At 45.6% G+C, this 18,598-nt stretch overlaps 1 protein-coding gene across 10 annotated transcripts in view; it reads left to right on the plus strand.

Annotated features, from left to right (window-relative positions):
• COL26A1 (collagen type XXVI alpha 1 chain) overlaps positions 1 to 18,598 on the plus strand; it is a 172,229-nt gene that overhangs the window by 11,386 nt on the left and 142,245 nt on the right. For 8 of the 10 annotated variants that reach the window (XM_085240756.1, XM_085240751.1, XM_085240753.1 and 5 more), the window contains exon 1: positions 2,914 to 3,283. The exons of the other annotated variants lie outside the window; for them this stretch is intronic. In XM_085240756.1, the coding sequence (XP_085096882.1) occupies positions 3,132 to 3,283 (152 nt within the window). In that variant the 5' untranslated portion in view covers positions 2,914 to 3,131. Of the gene's footprint in view, positions 1 to 2,913; positions 3,284 to 18,598 lie in introns of those variants that run through there. 10 annotated transcript variants of the gene reach the window in all.

Raw genomic sequence — 18,598 nt, forward strand, 5'->3', positions numbered from 1 at the left:
ACTGCTTTTTTATGATAGCAAAGCTAAGCCAATAGAGTTGGTAAACTGAAAACCTGACCTCTGTCTCTGTACTTTTTCCCTCCCAATGCTTGCGTGCTTTGTGGCTTTCCAGTATTCATCCCTGCCTCTTCTATCATGAACTGAGTTGTGAAATACCTCCAGATAATTTATATAACCTGATTGTCCAGGCAAGTCTTTAATTAAAATACTTATGCACAGGCATCAAATGTGTAGCTTTATCTTTTGAAATATAGCACGTCTGGTTTGTGTGAATTGGGCTGTTCATATTTCAAGTGTTCTCTTCTCAAAACTAGTCCCTGTGATAAATGGAAGGAATTATGTTTTTGTTGGCTGTCTTTGTTACCTCCATCACTGCATTTCCAATTTATCAACAGAGTTTTGAGAAATTGTTAGAATATGTTGCACTCATAAGCACCATAGGGAGAAAAAATATCCATTTATTACTGCTATTGTGTTTGATTATATTATGCATATCCAAAGGACTAAAAATGAAATGTCATATTTAATTCTCCCCTTGCAGTAGACAACATCACCTTTTCTTCTCTCCTTCCAAAAACAGCTTGGAAATTAATTCTTCATTTTCATTTTAAGTCAGTCATACAGATTAGAAGCAAAAATGCATTAGGGACAGAGCAGGAGTCATGGAAGCCTAGAGATCTGAGCTCTATTTCTGGCTCTGCCTTTTGCTCTTTACCATCTTCAGCAAAGTCATTTGACCTCTGGCCTCCAGCCTCTCAGTTCATGAAATAGGAATTCTATTCTAGCTTCCTACAGGTGGTCTCTAACGATTTGCCAAACTCACGTCTTATCTGATCACCTGTGCTTAATATCTCCTCTTAGGGTCTTGCAAAATTGGTGAAGGCTGAAGTGCTGAACTTTGCATGCAACCAAATATGCAACCTTCTTGGACAGTTCAGAACTAAAGATGGCTAGCAGCTTTCAACTCAAGCCAGGAGAATGGATCACAAAGACACTGGTGCTATTTAGCACAGTTACATACTGAAAAAATTATTGATCCCAGCCTGATCAGGACGAGAAACTAGATGTGCCTTCAGCAAAAAGCCTGTAGCTGTGCAGAACTTGCTGGAGTGGGAGCCTGGCACAGCTGTGCCCAGGCTGGCCGTGCACATGCAACTGAGAATGATCACTCACAGCTGAAGATGCTCACCCTGATTACAGAGGAGACTCACGGTCTTGCAGAGTGTTCTGGAAGTGCAGCAGTTCCTGAGTGTGTTTTTAAAAAGAGAAGCACACTTGGGGTGGTTTGTTGCCCTACTGAGAGGACAGATTGGAAAGTAAGGTTCTTTTTTTAATTGCCCTGCTAAGCTGAGCAAAGGGTTCTTGAGAGCTTGTGCTGAGGGAATGGCTTGGAATGGCTGAGCGCTTCTGGGTGAGTTGGTGGGAGCTGTGTGGTTTGCTTTCTTTTTTTATGGAATGAAAGGGAGGAGTTTCCCTTGCTGAGGGGAACTGAAACAGGGGAAGATATGAGCCAGGACTGGGACAGAAGGCATCCTACCTCTCAGCCCTCAGCACCAGAGGATTTTTATAAGCTAACGGTGGTTGCTTCTAAATGAGTCTGGCAACTCAGCACTGCTGTACCAGACCTACTGACCTCCCTTTGAGCCCAGAGGATGCTGATCCATCACCTGCACCAGCCTGTGCTCTGGGATGCTCTGAGGGCAGCTGTGGGGTAAGCCCTGGGAGGCTGTGCTGAGCTGCCCTGCAGACTTTACCCTTTCCTTCTTGTGTGACTTGCTCCAGTGATTAATGAGAATGGCTGTTTAAAAACCTGGTGCCTTATTTGCAGTCTAAACGTGTCTGGTTACAGGCTCCAACCAGGTACTGTTTATCTCTGTACAGGCTGTGGAGGTGGGCAATGTGGGGAAAGGGGCAGGTGTTGACCTAGGGAGACAGACCCAGCTATTTTCTTAATATCTTGCTGGGGTCACTTTGCAGCTATGGCATCTCACAGGGATTGTGCTTCCCCTTTGGTGGAAAGAGGTCTCTGCCTTTACTGAGCCCCATAGGGACGCCCCAAAGACACCCAGCAAGATCTGCTTTCAGTGGTGAATCAAGACTGCCTGTGGATGGCCGCACAGTCGAGGTGCAGGGTCCGTACTGTGAACTTTCAGAATCTGAAGGGAGAAGCCTTAGAAACACAGCTGTGTGCTCTTGGAAATGAAATCCCTCCTTGTGGCAATGGGGTCAGATGAGCTGGCAGAGCAGTTAGTGAGCACAAAGAGCCCGGAGCTGCTTGCTGTGGGCGCTCTGAAGGACCAGCTGCTGTGATGTGTGACACCATCATCAGACATGGGGCTGTGCAGGGGTACTGAACTAAAACTCAGCTGATGCACAAAGAAGGGAGAGAGTCCCTGCCAGCTCTCACCTGGGGACACTGCCTTTGTGAGGCACTCTCACACTTTCTGAACTTCAGAAGTGTGCTGGGAGTCAAACGAGCAGTTTCTCAAGCTCTGTGCATCTGAGTGCTTGCCAAGGTGGGGGTCTACCTGAGGTGCTGGCAAAGAGGATGCAGGATGCCCATACAGAAGCAGGGATTAGCTTTGCACTGGGGGCTGCCTTGTGAATGAGTCATATCGGAATATTTATTTCCTACTATACCTGCATAAATGCTGTCACTCAAACACAGCAGCAGGCACCAGCTTGGCTGCTTTGGGGTGCAGTGGGTTCTCCTAGAAGCGGCTCTCGGTAAATCAGAGCAGCACAGGGCTTTGCGATCTTCACTGGCAACGTTTTGGGTTTGGGGCCGGTGCTGCCGGCTCGCGCTCACAGCTGCCCGCGGGCCGAGCCGGGGCACCGCGCAGGGTCTGCGGCGGGGTCTGCGGCGAGGCCTGGCAAGGGTTAACGCCGAAGCCCCACGCCCCCTTTGACGGAGTCGGGCCAACCTCGCCAAATTTGAAAAGGCATCCGGGGCTGAGAGTGCGCCCTGTGCGCCCCGAGCAGCCCCGGACCCCGCGCGGGCAGCAGCAGCAGCCCGGGGCTCTGACGGAGCGGGGCGGCCCGGGGAGCGGCATCGGGGTCCCGCTGAGCGCGAGTAGAAAGAGGGCCGGGGGGGAGGAGGAAAAAAAAAAAAAAACCCTCGTCGTGCAAAAATGCACTTCGCTCTTTTCTTGTCCTGGTGCTGCTGCCTGCACGGATGCGCGCTGGGAACCGGCTTCCTCTATCAATTCCCGGCGTCGACCCTGCAGCACAACTACCCCGAGCAGAGCTCGGGATCGCCGGGCAGCGGCTTCGCCAGTCGCCGGTGAGTAAAAGCGGGTCCGCCTCCGTCGGTGGCCCGGGAGCGGCGAGGGCTGCCCGCGTCCCTCCCCGCATCCCTTCCTGGGCTGCGCTGCCCCATCGCGACGCCTACCTGCGGGAACGGGGCACGGAGCGACCGCGGCGCGGGGCAGCCGAGCCTCGGCGGAAACCTGCAGCCCCTCCCCGTGTCCCGGCCGTGGGGAGGGGACGGCGATCCGCGGCTGTGAAACCTCCTGACCCGGGGGATGCCGGCAGAGGGAACTGTTACAGCCCTGGGCTGCGGGGAAGTCTCGTTCAGCTCAACAAAGGAAAAACCTTAATTGCGGATCTCCCGTCAAGAGCTGCAGCTTTCGGATAGCTGTTTAAAACCCAAGCTCGTACTCTTCTCCCCTCCATCCCCTGCCGGCTTCTTATAAACTTGATATAAATCAGTTTTGATTTACTGAACAGTACTGCTTCAATAGAGCAAACAGTTTAGGCTTCTCCCCCTCCCCTGTGTTTTCTCTGGGTATTTCTCTAGAGGTGAAACAGCTGTTCAGATGAATGAGCCGCACTGTATAAAGCAGGAGAGTGGCTTAACCTGATTCCAGTTGTTCTTAAATTTCACTATTTTTTTTTTTTTCCTTCTGCAATTCCCTTAAATGGGAACTTGGGAATTTAACATTCAGCGCTCGTCCATCCTGTCTCTCCCCCTTCCTCCTCCCTTCGCTAATAGCTGGTGTGCACGAGGCTGTGCCGCTGTGCGGGGGGGCTGAGCTCAGCGCTGGCCATTTGGGCTCAGCACTGAGATTTGCATCCGTGTGTCACGAGTGCGAGAACGGGCACTGGCCTCGCGTGGTTCTCACATATGGTGCATATTTCTTCTCCAAGTGGGGGTGGTTTTGTTTGCTGGCCTGTCAAACAGGCCTCAGTCTGTAGGGGGTGTGATGTTAAAACTACAGTAACTGTCAAAGGGTTTGAAACGGCAGAAAATTATAGGAGAGTAATGGGATAAACCTATCCCAGCTGGATCTGTTCCAAGGTACCCCCTTCCCCGAGCACGAGCTGCAATGAGAACCACATGTCATTTGTCTTACATATCTATTAGCCTGCAGATCTTTGTTCGGAGCTACCACGCTTACATGAGCGAGGGCTGTCGCTGCTCGCCAGAGACCTTCCCCATCTCACACTCTTGCACGATTTTCCCATGCCTCAGTTGTTTGGATAGCTGACACGCTGTCGGGAGGACGTATCCCTCTCCAAGTCTATAAAGTGTTGTATAAAACCGTTTAATGCTGATTTAAACAATGATGTTGGGAAATCTTTTAATTTTTTATTTATTTTATTTTTTTTTTTTTTTGGTCCAGTAAAATTTTGCCTTGTGAGAATCTAGTTTAAAGCAGAGGGGAGGGAATAACAAGTCAGAAGGAGGGGAAAATCGCTGCTGGATGTCTTGAAACAAAAAATGAGTGCTTAGTCAAATATTGCACGTTGAAGCAATTTTTTTTTGTTTGAATTTGAGTGGTGGAGTTCTGTTGTTGGCAAATGTCAAAGAGCTTCATTTTCTGCTGGGAAAATCTGGGTGGGAAGCATTGACCCCACCAGACAGCTGGACCTTTGGGGGCAGCTCCTGCGGGGTGCAGCTTTGCCTTGGGGTAGCTGAGCTTTTCTGGGTTTCATGTGGTGCTGGATGAAAGATGAGACTTTCTGCTCTGAAATATCACGTTGATCTGGGTGACCACCAGCAATGGCACCGTGGCCACTCTTGCTTCCTTTCCATAAATTTCCCACTGAATGCTTTGTCTGATGGCTCCTGCTATCTCTCCTGGATGCCATCAGCCAAGGATAAACAGTCGGGAGCTTTGAAAGTCACTGCTGCAGCTCTGAATTTTGCTCTGTTGCAGCACATGCTGATGTGATGCTCTGCAGCTGACATCTCTTGATACGAGACATCCTGTTCCTGCAGTTGTCTTTTTCAGCCCTTGATCAGTAAGGAAAGACGTGGTTGAGCTGTCTGGGTATCTGCTATATATACATATTTCAATTGTGAAAGAACTGTATTTCCTCCAAGTAGGAAACAAAACAAAACAAAAAACAAATGGTGCTGGAATCCTCCCTCATTGATGAGGAAAACCATTCCAAGCTCGATAGCTGCCTTAATCTCTATTATCCAGGTTGCAGGCTGTCTCGGTGATGGGCTTCCAAAGGGTGGTGGTGGTTTGTTTGTTTTTTGCTGGATAAGTGAGGCCCTGGGCAGTGTGAAAAGCATTTGGGGCACGTGTGTGAAATCTGGAGGAGGAAACAGAAACCATTATTCACATCCTTCAAAGTGAGATGGTGAAATGTTCTGGTGGAAATGTTTCTTGTTTGCTTCCTTTCTAAAAATGAACATTCTGGGCTCTGTTGGCTTAGTGGCAGATCTTGGTTATTAGTTAAGACATTTGCAGTCTGTCTTTGCATATGCTTGAATTGCTATGTAGTTCTGTAGGGGCTGCATGACTAATAATGTCTGAAATCCATGCAGCAGTGCTTATTGGCCTTACATATTGTTTCAGCCTTGATATAGTGTTTGAAATGCACGTTAAATTGGGCAGTCTCCTAGCAGGACACTTGTGTGGCTGGTTTTCAGGATCAGTTTTTAGGTGAACTTAGGAGTCTAAGCAACTGCCAACATTATGCATAGTCCTACAACTACTGATGACCCTCCCCAGCCCTGTTTGAAGGACTGTGCTCAACTATGCTGCAGCGTAACAAACTGCAGCCTACTGGGTGAGGCTTTAGTGCTTTAATTGTTTAATTAATTGTGGGTCTCCTGACTTCTTCAAGGATGAAGAGCTCCAGGAGGTCAGAAGGTTTCCAGCTCATCACCAAACTCTGAAACTATTTATCCAGTGTTCGTCTGCAGGACTCTGCAGCCATCTGATCTTCATCTGACTGGTGGGGTTTAGTGCTGTAGCTCTGCAATGCAATTAAAACAGTGATTTTAATGGAAGTTTAAGGACCTAGAAACAGTGGAATAGCTTTGAAATAGCAAACGTGACTGTAGTTCCTGCAGTAAATTGTATTCATTTAAGGAATCTCCTACTGTCTTGCCTTTCCAGCTGCTTATGTGAATCATTTCCTCTCATCTATGCTTCTTTTTCCAGCTCTAGGAAGGAAAAGGCAGCAGAGAGGCAAAGCAATGGGTGGCAGTGAACTTGTGCTCCCCTTGGATAAATTAACAAATGTGTCTCTTTCAATAACCCTTATTTGTTCTTTTTCTCAAAGCTGAGCTTGTTAGTGCACTGAAACCCTAGTTGAAACACGTCAGGTTAGAAACTTAACAGCTTTGCTTAGGGGGAATTGTTCTTGACACTTGGATCATAGCTCGTATCTGTTTTATCTCATTGGGCTGCGCCTCGATAAAGGGGGAAAATGAAGAAAGCATCAAGTGCTTTAGGTCTGAGTTGGAATGATGGGTTAGCTACTCATGTTCTTCCTTGCTTCAGACCTTGCGTGTCTGGAAACTGTTTTGTCAAGTGTAGGCTACCTCTCCTGTGTTATAATATTAAAACTCATTGGGCCTCGCTTCTGCCATCTACTCAAGCTCTTAACTGGCTTCTAATTAGGTGTAGGCAGTGCTTAGGTTTACTTTCACTGAAGCATAATGTTTATTTTGAGTCTTTCAGCTTAAAGCTTTGTGCCAATTTAGATGTCTCAAAGACTCTGTTAAGGGTCATAGCTGCAAAAAATGTGAAAAATAAGATTACTAATCAGGTTATTGTCTTACAAATCTTCAGCTTCTCATACAGTTGATCAGTAAAGCTTCTGCTTAGTGTATTTGTGCACCTGATCTGAATTAAAGTTAAGAAGTAATACGAAAAGGAACGAGGGTGGGAAATGTGGTGGTCTCCTATTGGTTTTGTTCCTCATTTCCTTTTTAGGAAGACACAATTAATTGTTGACTTGCAATGCATTTCACGGAATGGTATGGTTGAAATGTGTTGGCTTTTCTTGATGTCTTAGCTTTTTCTCATCTTGGAAATGAAGAGATAAGCAAGTAAAGCATGTACATGGATGAAAGTTTTTTAAGAACTGTATTTTGAATAATTGAAGAATAAGGGGAGGCTGTTTCAGGTTTGAGACTCATTTTAGGCTTCCAGAGCAGGGAAATCATAGCTCTGGCTAAGATGAAACCTCTTCTATCTGTTTAGAAGTAGCTTTCTCCCTGAGGCCCACAGCGTGGGGGCTATTGAGATGAAAACTGAAGGCAGCTTCCACGTATTTTATGTTCAGGTCAACTTCCTCTGAATGAAATGTGTGGCTTGTCTGGATAAAAGAATCTGTCTCGAAAATTAGAACAGTTGACTTTTGAAACCTCTTTGAAGCTGAGAAGGTATCTGTGAGCTGCGTTTAGTAGGTCTCTTTTCTTGCCCGCATGTCTGCTGTCTGTCCTATGAGAGCTGACTGAGGCTGTTATTCAGATATATCCCTTTGTGCTGAGCAAATACCATTTGTCAAAGCTTTAACGTAAGGTACTGCTGCTTAGAAATGCATCTAGTCATGTTCAATCTTGACATCAGGTTATGCACCCAGGTATGTTTTCAACTGGGTCCTTCGGACTGCCCCTGGACCACCTCTGCTGGGTACATAGCTAGGAATAGGCCTTCAGGGTCTGTTTTCTTATGTATGTGTGTATGCTTTTGTTGGGAATTGTTCTTAATCTGCAGCTGGACGAGACTTGCTTCTTGCTATTTGCTTCTTAATGGAGTACTTGGTAAAGAAGAGAGGTTAAAAAGAACAAGCTGACAGAGTACTGCATGAAGACACTGTAGAGTGTAGACCAAAGGTTTTTATTTTTCAGTGAAAGATACTTTCATAAAAGAAGAGTTTTGGAGGCAAACCTTGCAGAAGTGAGAAGGGGAGCACAGCAAGTATGATTGCAGAACCTGAATGCAAGTGACTGGTGGTCTGCTCTGGGTGAGAAACTGCAGTAGGATGCTCCTGACCTTCTGTGTGCTGGATGTAAGGGCACTTTAACACTAGGAAAAGGAAGCAGTGTAGGTGCTAAACGAGCTAGATCTCCCTCTTGCCCTGTTGTGAAGATCTTGAGAAGGAGCTGTTTAGTCATGGCATCATGTAAAACTTCCCTTTTGTTCTTGGCTTGTCTCTGCCTGGGGTCAGTCTCCATCTGCTCTTCCCCCACAGGACTGTGCTTAGTTAGCCCTTCAAAAGAGTGGTGCTGGGAGCTCTCAGCTTGGTTCAAAACGCTTCTTCTCATCACAAAAAGGCTTGGGGCAGATGGGCTGCTGAGGCTATTGGGATGACATAACGTCTCTGTGTTGAGCCTCCCATTGGCCTGGTGCTGCAGTTCTTGGTGGGGTGTGGTAGCCCTGAACGGAAGGGCAGACACTTCTCTTTGCTGTGTGCTGCTCGGCCCTTATTAAACTCAGATGTTCCTAACCCCCTCCTCCGGGCTCTCATTATTGCTGTAAACACAGTAGAGCACAGGGAGGTTTTTTAAATCCCCATTCAAGGCAGCAGTGGGTGACAGCTCTACCAGCAGCTCTTCAGTGCCTGTCTGTGTGTAAAGGGGTTTGGCATAAATTGAACCTTCCAACCAAGGGAAATGCTGTTCATTTTCTCTATAGAAAAAACCTTTTAATTTATGCCACTTTTCTTCCTCTTGGCTCCCTGGCTCTCTTCTTGCCTGATTGATTCTCTGTTACTTAAGTACTGGTCTCTTTTTTGCCACCCTGCTTAGTGTGGGCTGTCTGGCTGCTCATTTCAGTGCTGTTATCCTGCACAAACTTTGAGTTGCTTACATCTTCAAGTGGCAGCAAAATGGATGCCAGCTAAAATGTGACTTCTCTTGCTGTGCTAAGATGACCAAGAGGGCTCTTGCAGGAAAAAAATGCCTGAATCTGATGTTGGCAGCTCTGTATCTCAACAAGATCCATTCTAGATTTACTATGTGGCTCTGCAAGTTGCAATTCATGCAGTGGAAGATGTCATTTGCTCCCTCTGTGGGAAGTTGTCATTCCTTGGTATCTCTACACATAAGCCATTAATTCAGAGTATAACCAGGCACTTTCTAGCCTTCTTGCATACAGTTCCCCATGGACTAAATCCTTTGAAAATACACCTTTGTCCATGTGCTATTGCTTTGCTTTGAGCTGAGAAGTTGGCTTGGCCTGTTGCACGCTGTCCAACTTGGTAAAAGCTGCACTCCTGTGAGATTGCTGAAGATCTCAGTTAGGATTACTTCTATGACTTGTTTTGGTGACATTTCTTAATGAGTGCTTGATTGTAGATTGAACTGAAGGTGCTGGTTCTGAGCTGTCAGGAGCAATGTCATGCTAGGAAGATGATCAGCTTTCTGATGCTGTATTTGGTAGCTTCTTTTAAAGAAATCTGGGTGATTTGAAGGCACCTGGAGATGAGATGCTCTGCTGCGAAGTGCTAAAAATCTGTCCTGTTTGAGTCTCTGGCGTGGTCTAAATTGATGTTTCTAGGAGTTACCAAATGAGAAAAGCTCTCAGTACTCACATCCCTGAGAAAGCACTGATTGATATAATTAATGATCATGGCAGCTTTGAGGCAAACTTATGCTGCTTTTAATGAACTTAAAGCTAAAATAGCAGCAGTCCTGAGAACTGAGCTGTCAGCTTGTGTCTGTCATTGGCACTAGCAGCACAGGACAGGGAAAATCTGATATGCATAAGCTTCCATGTTTCAACAGGGCAAACCTCACTAACCTAAACAGTAAAGGGGGGGCTGCATTCCTTGCTATGCCTAATCTCTGTATTTTGTTAAACATGCATTCCTGCCAGAACATTACTGGGCAGAACAATAGTGACCAGCTGGGCAAGTGACCCTAGCTTTTCTGATCGGCAGAGGAATTCAGCATCTGAGGAGTCCAGATTCTCATGTGCAGCTTAAAATGATCTGGATTTAGTTGCTTTTAATTATCAGCTGGCTGATTCATAAGGCTTTGTTTTCAATCCGGTCTCCCAAGAAAAGAAGCATTGCCTTAAATGCTCAGTGTATTCTATAGCAGAGCAAAGTCTGGGAACTGAGGCTTGTACATTTTTTTTCTGACTTTTTTCCCCAAATAAAGTGGAAATATTACTATTTCCCTTCGTGTAAAGGAAGGCTCTGGGGAGTGCTTGATGAGGGTGCGGTTAGATCTTAGATGGAAAGCTGCAAAACCCAATGTATTGTATATGAATATACACAGGAGTTTATAATAAAACCTAGAAATGATAATACTTGGCACTTCTGTACGCTTCCACTCTTGCAGAAAGGAGGTCATCGTGCTCCTTTTTGAACGCACCTCTCTGAGCCCACATGACTGAAATTTGCCTTTAGAAGTTGGTCTTTGCCTGAGTCTTGCAGAGAAGGTTTGGTTCAGCAGGCAGGCTGGGAAGGGAGGGTAAGAGCAGGGCTGGTGGCACAGGATGTGCTGCTTCCTCACCCTTTCTGCTGCTACCTAGCAGGACCCAGCCTTCGAGCAGCGGGCTGTGATGCTGCAAGTTTTCTGTTCCTGTGCAGCATCGTATATGCAAGAGCAAAAGAGGCAAATTGGGTCTACAGGATATTACAGCACTTGGCTTAACGCTGCTGAAAATCAGCATAACCTGCAGCAAAATACATCGTCTCCCTGCAGTGTATTTCAGGGTACGGTGCTGAGCCAAATGGTTTGAGCTATCACACAGTAAAATGCTGTCTCTTGGGCTGCTGTTACTGGAAGTCACTAATGTATATCACAAACGATAGAAAAAATTTGGATTGCACAGTTGTAGGAATTAGGCTGTAGGGCTATGGTTAAACTTTGAGTGCATGTTGCGAGCAGAAATAGTAAGACACTATTTTGCCAAGCACCAGAAAAATAGAGTCCTGATAGTGTAGTTAAAAGTCTGCTAAAACTCTTCTGAGACCTCTGCAATGAAAGCCATTGGAATTTTGTTGCAAGGACTACAGCAACACGTTCATTTTCTTGGGTAATGTCCTTGGAAACAATCAAGTTCTCTAACTATGTCTGTCAGATGCAGCCAAGTGGCTCATGGCATCCAAACTAGAAGATTTCCAAAGCAGCTTCTAGAATTCTGCTGAAATTAAACTTTCAGCTCCCAGGTACCCATTGGAGGAGTTGCTCCCTGACTTTTGGGAAAGTAAGGATGAAACTGTATGTGTCTTTACTGAGTGGGAAGAGGGCTGCTGATGTCATGGGAGTTATTGCAACTTGGCTGAATGCAGCTAAAAACTGGAGGGGGTTGTATAAAACATTCCACCTTATGTCTCAGTTGACTCTTGGAGGCACTTTGTGCTAACTGTGCGTGGGTTATGGACTTGTATTTAATGTATCTCTATGGCCTAAGAAGATACATTAAATGTATTAAATGCTTTGTAGGGCATTGCTGTGAGCTCTGATGTGTTTTTGTGTGTGTTGTTATTTTCCTTCCCCAAAACAAAGACGTTTGATCAGAATTGCATACAGCTGATAGGATTTGAGGCTCAGGTTGAAAAATTCAAGAGGCTTCTTCCGCAAACGTGTTGACTGCAAGAGGAAGTGGCTCAATAGCTGTTGTACTGTGTCTCCCTGTTCCATGCTTTCTGATTGTATGCGTTGGGATCATTTCAGTCCAAATTCATCTTCCTGCTATAAGAAGTGTATGACACAAAAGTGTTATCCTCTACTGAAATGCCATGTATATATTTTCCCCCTGCACTGAAAGATGTAAAGGAAAACCATCATGTATGTGTATGAGGGAGAAAAAGCATGAGCAAACTTTTGAGCAAACTTTTAGAGTTTGCTTGCATGCAAACTCTAGCATACTAATAAACTGTAGATGTGCGGTTGCTGTGCAGCTTTGTGTCCTTCAGGGTTTTTCTGCTCTGCCTACAATAAGTAAAGCAACAGAGCATTCTTCTTCCGAAGTGATGAACAAAAAGGCAACAATGCAGAAATAACTCTCACACATCAGTGAAATTTAGGCCATAACTTTTGCTGTAGCAGAACTAGCTTCCATGTTCTTTGCGTCACTCCTTGCCCTCTGACTGTCTACCTCTGGAGAAATCTGCATGAATAGGAAGGGACGGGAGGGAGAAGGTCAACAGTCTTCAATGCCATTGTCTGGAGTCTGCCCTGAGCTTTGGTAAGTAGTGTAGAATGGGGTGGATGTATCCAGTGTCAGTTGCTGCCTCTCAGTATGCATACAGCAATGCTCTTCCCACCAATAGCTCCGAGCATGTCCAATCCCAAAGCAATGAATGCTGGTGAAGCCTTTGCTTCATGAGCATTGGTTGGTTGTTTGTCTTGGTTCACACCTTACCAAAGCTGTGCCTGAAAGTATACCGGAGGCTTTGACTGCCTTGGAGAAGACAGCTAGGTTGCCTTGCGCTTTTGCATTGGCAGGAAACTTTAAACTTCAACAGCAACAAACCCTACAGTCCTCCATCTAACAGAACTTGCCATCCCTGCAATTCTCCACAGAACAGGGCAGGAATTTTTCCTGGACAGCATTCTGTGCCTCTCCTTCAGACCCCCTGCTGTCACCTCACTCTGGCTCGGTGCTCCTTCCCCCGTCCCATTTCCCACATGTGTACTTGGGAATGTTAGAGGCGCTGTTATCATTCCTAAGGAATCTACTGTGCGTGCACAGGCAATGGGATTTTTTTCGGCTGTTATTACTTGGCCAAATCAAGCCCATTTTCCACCTGGATACCGAAATGTAGATCTCCTCCCTTGAGACCATCTCCCTTCCAAATAGAGGCTTCCAAAGTGCTGAGGCACTGAAGTGATTTTTTCGATTGCTCAAGAATTTTTTAATAATAAGGAAAGGTGTTAGTGTTTCTGTTCACAAGAGGATGAATTTTTTTTTTAAAGATTTATTTCTAATGAGCAAACTGTACTGCAAGAAACAATATAGCTGGAAATGAGATGTGGAGACTTCAAAAAACCTGAAGACTTAGGTATGTTAAAGGTAGAAGATCCTTTTAAATTGAAAATATGTTGTTAGAGCCCTTTAGGTATCTTCTTGCAGTCTATAGACACTTAAGTGCAGTGGGCTGCCTTGTAATTTAAACACACGCCATCTGGCTAAGAGAGAGTTTAAACAGTGATGAGGCAATGCTGAATGCCTGCTAGTAGGGGATTGGGACTACTGTGTGCAGAAGAGCTGACCTACAGCAAATGCAATGCAGTTACGTTTTATGGCATTGGATCAATGTGGTTGGCCAAGTGGAAGAGTGGGAGTTGGAGAAAGGTGGCCAGCAGTCTGCTGCTGTGGCACAGCAATGACACTCAGCTGTAAGTACCACATCTGTACTGCAGTACTGCTGTATGGAGCACGGAGTGAGGTTTCCAGTTTGCACAGAGGAAGAGTTTGTGGCTGGGAGGTGCTGTAAGGCTGTTGCTATGTTTAGATGGGCACTGGGAATGAAAGCTTGAAAAGGAAACAAGGAAGGGAAAGATAGGATCACCTAACCCATGTGGGTGTGCGCTTGTAAAGTGTATTGCTGATCTACTACACTAAAGATGACTCTTGAAAATTTCGGGCTCTGCAACTGGGAACCATTGAGGCATTCTCCAGCTTTGTTCTCTGCCTCTGGTCTCTCTCCTAGCATGCACTGGAATGTAAAGGGCAAACTGAGCTCTGATCACACAGCAGATCTCAGTTTTGATGTTCCTACTTCCCTACACATGAAACTCCCATGGGTGTGACTGGAACAATAGGATGATTTTCCAAATTATTTTTTATTGTAGTAACGCCCGACACAGCCTTGTGCCAGACGTGGAAGAAAAAGTTTTTTCAGTTTAAATAGCAAATTAATATGCAGGCTTTGGGTTTTGTTTTTCAGAATGATTAACACTTTGAATGCTTAACCAGAGAGGTTTTGCACGGCTTTGCTCCAATGCAGTTGTGGCCTCAGGTGGTTCAGCCTGGAGGTGTCTGAGCTGGGCAAATGGAAGACAGCTTGCTTCATTACCCTGCCACTGCAGCTGGCTATTCAGAATAATCTGGTGTATCAGTAGGGCAGCTACTGGAGAAGTGTGTTCTGTTCTTGGAGTACAGGTGTGTTTGTAGGGTTTAGGTTACAGCTGCCCCCCAAAATCTTTCCTGAAGCGTCAGAAGTAGCCCTGTGTTGGGCCTAAGGCAAATCCTGGCTGATGGGCATTCAAGCTTCAGTTGCTTTGCAGCAGTGGCTGAGCTGGCAAATCAGAAAGGGAATAAGGGCTGGAGATCTTGAAGCAGTATAAGATGATGTATTTTTTTTTTTTTTTTTAAGACTGGTTTATTTCTAACACCTTTTTCCAGTGCTAGGATCATTAGAAAGTTTTAGGGTTTTCTTGTAGCTTGCATTTGAGGAAAGACTATGGCTGGTGTTGTTTCTTTAGCTGTTACAGTGAGGATGCAATGGCTCTTTGTATGGCAATCACTTGAAACAGAAGTGATGGGAAAGAAAGCTGAGCCTGCACACTTACCTAATGCTGAATTGAAAGAGGTCCCCTTGGTTCATTAAATCTAGTTCCCCAACAGTTCATGAAGTGCTCTGCAAGCTGCTGAACAAATGCAAGACTTGGATTGAATGAAATGATTGCATTGCAGAGCAGGAAAAGGGAGGGAGAGATAGCAGGTGGAGGAAGCGCTGTTGGAAAGGTTTGGGGATCTGTTTACCTGACACGGTTGTCTCCTTCCATATGTGTTTTGTTTTTAGCTCTCAGAAGGGTGTACCTGCAATAACAGTCATATCTCCACTGTTCAGAGTAGGGGAAAAACCTGGCACACGTACATTAGATGGACAGATTAACATCATGCAATTAATACAAAGCCAAGATTTGTTCTTACCACCCTAATGTTTTCCCCTTTGATACACTCAGTGCTCTCCTCTTGACATTGCCTTTTGTTCGGGTTGTAATTTGTGGGTTCTGGTGCCAGTATAATGTTAATGAAAAACACTGCCTCGTCTGGGCAGAGTCCTTGTGTTCCTGTCATGCATGTGGCTTTCATTGCTGCTGGTAAGTGCTGTGAGTTTGGCAACAGAAGGCTGAATTGGAGGGACAGAGATGTAGCTCCATGCAGGCAGCAGCACATAAGTGGGGAAAAAATAAACTTGGGAGTGCATCCTTCTCAATCCAGGTAGACTATCCTCCTGCATCAGGGTACAGGCTCTGTATAGCTGTTTCCAGTTTGAAGGAAATGCTGAAAACCAGCTACATGAGCCCATAAATGCAAGAGACTGATTTGGGCCATTTTGGTGGCTGTAAATTGAACAAAATATTGCTTTGTTATTATCTAATATAGCAAGGGGATTTTGACAGCTCTGGGTAGCGGCTTTATGGATGCTGGAGGAGGCTGTGGTCACATCAGGAGCATCCCTGAAGTATCAAACATGGTCACAGGGTTGCTGATTCCCTGCGCTAGTTTTCCTAACAGTTTTCTTTCTCCAGAGAACTTGAGAACAAGCTGGCATGTGTCAACATCCTGCTTTTCCACTCATAACTCTCATCAATCTCCTGCCACTTCAAAGTCAGATCAGTTCTGAATGAACATGTTGGTGCAAACTTGGAGATGGTGATTTTTGATTAAAAACCAGCTTTACAATCTAACGAAAATCAGAGTCACTGTCAGTTCTAGATAGATTTTCACAGGCAGGTGGAAAGTCAAATTGCAGACGTGTTCTTTAGAAACTTAAGTGCATTTCCAAGAGATAGTTGGTGTTACACATCCCAGCTTTGTACTTTTCGTCAAGGTCCTATGGATTTTTTTTTTTCCTTCAACTCCTTCCTCAAAGTTTAAGCTTTCTAGGAACGAACAGAGCAGTGCTGGGGGTGTAGGGTGTACTGGAGGCAGGGGATCTGACTGCAACTGTTAGCCAGCTGTGCAAAAGTGTTTAGACTCAGGTTCTTCTTTTGAAAGGCTCTGTTTCAAAGAGCTTTTATGTTGCACAGATGACATCCTAGGATGTAGCTGTGCATGATTTCCACGCTGCGTGGATATCAAATGCCAAATTCCATTGAGTCAGTCTAATTTAACAGACAGATTCCACGGATGTTTCTGTACGTTTCCTCTTCCCTCCCATGGTGAGCATTGGAAACTGTCTTCTCATTGACTGTGATAAGCTTGGGGGAGGGAGCAGCGAAAGAGTTCAGTGCAGAAAGAATGTCTGTAAAAGCCAATAGCTTAAATGGAGGGATGGTAGATATAAATCAAAGGGACTCCATGCTGCAGAAATCCTCCTTGAGCCTTCTACCCCTTATGTATGCATAGACAGGTGTGTAGGCACAGAGCTGTGTGCACTGATGGCAGTATCAGTCTTTGAGACTGGGCTTTATTTCCCATACTGCCTGTTCAACCTTCCTTAGGTCCTCATCTGCATCTGCTATAATCTGTGTTTGTGTTGGTGCCGATGTAGAAGATTCATCTGCTGTATCGATGAATCCAGTCTGTGTAATGGAGGAGAGCTATCTCCTAAGCCCCTGCTTTGTTACGTGTTGTGGCTGGAAGGCCCTTTGTGAATGAGGTGGGGGATTGGAAGAGAAGAGGACGTCTCATGGCTGAAGAAGCCGAGTGCTGCCTGGGGGAGTGGGAATCCTGGTCTGTCACCAAAACAGTTGCACTGCAGCTCTGTACTGTTCAGCTATTCACTTCCTAGGCTTTTAATAATTCCATTAGGGAGAGGTTTTCCCTTAACTCCTGTAACTTCAATGGTTGCAGAAGGTTAAGGCAAAATTTTTTGAGCTGTTTCCTACCAACTGAAGTGAATTCAGCCCCCAAGGTAATGCTGTTTGGAAGGTCAACCACGCACACAACAAAGCAAGGAAAGCACAGTTCAGTGTAGTTGGCTGTAAAACTGAGTGAAGATCAAAACTGTTGTGCAGGCTAAACTTTTCTCCTAAGGTAAAGGTTTCTCTGGGACTGATCTCCCTTCAGCAGTCTGACAAGTCCCTTGGTGTGGGAGAACTTCAGATCGCTATTGGCAACTGAGTGCAGTTAGCATTGGTACATGGGGAAGGCCTGATTGGGATAAATTGTCCAGTCTGATTTTGCTAAGCAAGAATTATTTTTCTAGCCTCTTTTTCAGACTCTTACTTGGGGGCAGAGAGATTGGAGCTCCTTCCAATCTTTGTCTGTCCGACACAGCAGAGTGGGGGATCTGGAACTTCTCTCATTCCTGTTCGTGCCTCTGGCTCTATGCTGCTTCAAATGGCTGCTGCTGTCTGGCTTCAGAAACGCCAGCAATCGTCCAGTTTTACTCATTTCTCAAAACAAATGGACTGTTATAAAGATTTTCTCCCTTTTTCGCCGGAGTCAGAGTAACCTCTATTAATGCCTGAAGTTCTCAGTGGGAGTAAGGCATGCGTAAAACATCCATATTGACAACAAGATTACTGTGGCTTGTCATGTCTTCTGATTGCAGACCCCTTAAAACTTTGTAATGGAAGAGCTGCTCTGCTCTGCTTTGAAATGAAGCTTGCCGTCACATTCTTCCATGCAGCCTCTGCCACCCCTGGTGGATAGTTTTTTGTGAATTGCATAGCAGTGATCCACTGATCTGCAGTCCCAAATCAGTCCCTCAGCTCTGAAGATCCTCATTTCACGGAGACTGGTGCCCAGCACTGAATTCTGCAGCTGGCTTTTCTCTGGTCAGCAGTCTGAATGACAGCCTCTGCTCCCCAAACCTGCCTACGTGGGGAGAGCTCGGATATGGCTGAGAACAGGAGATGCTTAAACTCTGCTTGATTGTTATCTGAGCTTTCCAGTAGTGTGTGATGAGATTGTCTGTCTCCTTCTTAGCCAGGTCACAGCAGCAAGGGATAATCTGAGCAGAGGCAACTGAACTAGCTGGTAAACTTGATCCCAATGGGAGCCAAAGCACTTTGAGGGAGGTGTGCTTTTGTGACCAAGAGAGGAACAATGTGGTGAGGCAGAAGTGGATGGCTCAGGAAGAGATGCCCAGGGAGAGCCTGGCAGGCCTTGAATCGGCATTCTTGGCATGCACAGGGCAACTTCTGCTCCTGGACTCGATGGAGTCCAGAAATAGCTAACCCCTGCTAATGGTGGGCTGCAGCACGCAGTGTGTAGATTGCTGTTCTGGCAAAGTGAGAGGATGCTGTACTATTTACAGACAGAAAGGGGCATGGTTTGCTTTCATCAAGTCAGATTGGCAACTTTTTCCCAGCAAAAGTCAGCGACCTTCTGATTTTATTGAAATTCCTCTCTGTGATTGCAGGGAAACCGATAGCTTCAGTGAAAAACGTTATGAGAAAACTTGGGGAAATCTGTCGAGCTATCAAAACACTCCTACTGTTTTCTGTGCCCTAAACGTTGATCTCTGCTAAGTATAACACACAGTG

Source organism: Meleagris gallopavo, chromosome 21, assembly GCF_905368555.1.
Source record: "Meleagris gallopavo chromosome 21, MGAL_WU_HG_1.1, whole genome shotgun sequence".
NCBI classification, from domain to species: domain Eukaryota; kingdom Metazoa; phylum Chordata; class Aves; order Galliformes; family Phasianidae; genus Meleagris; species Meleagris gallopavo.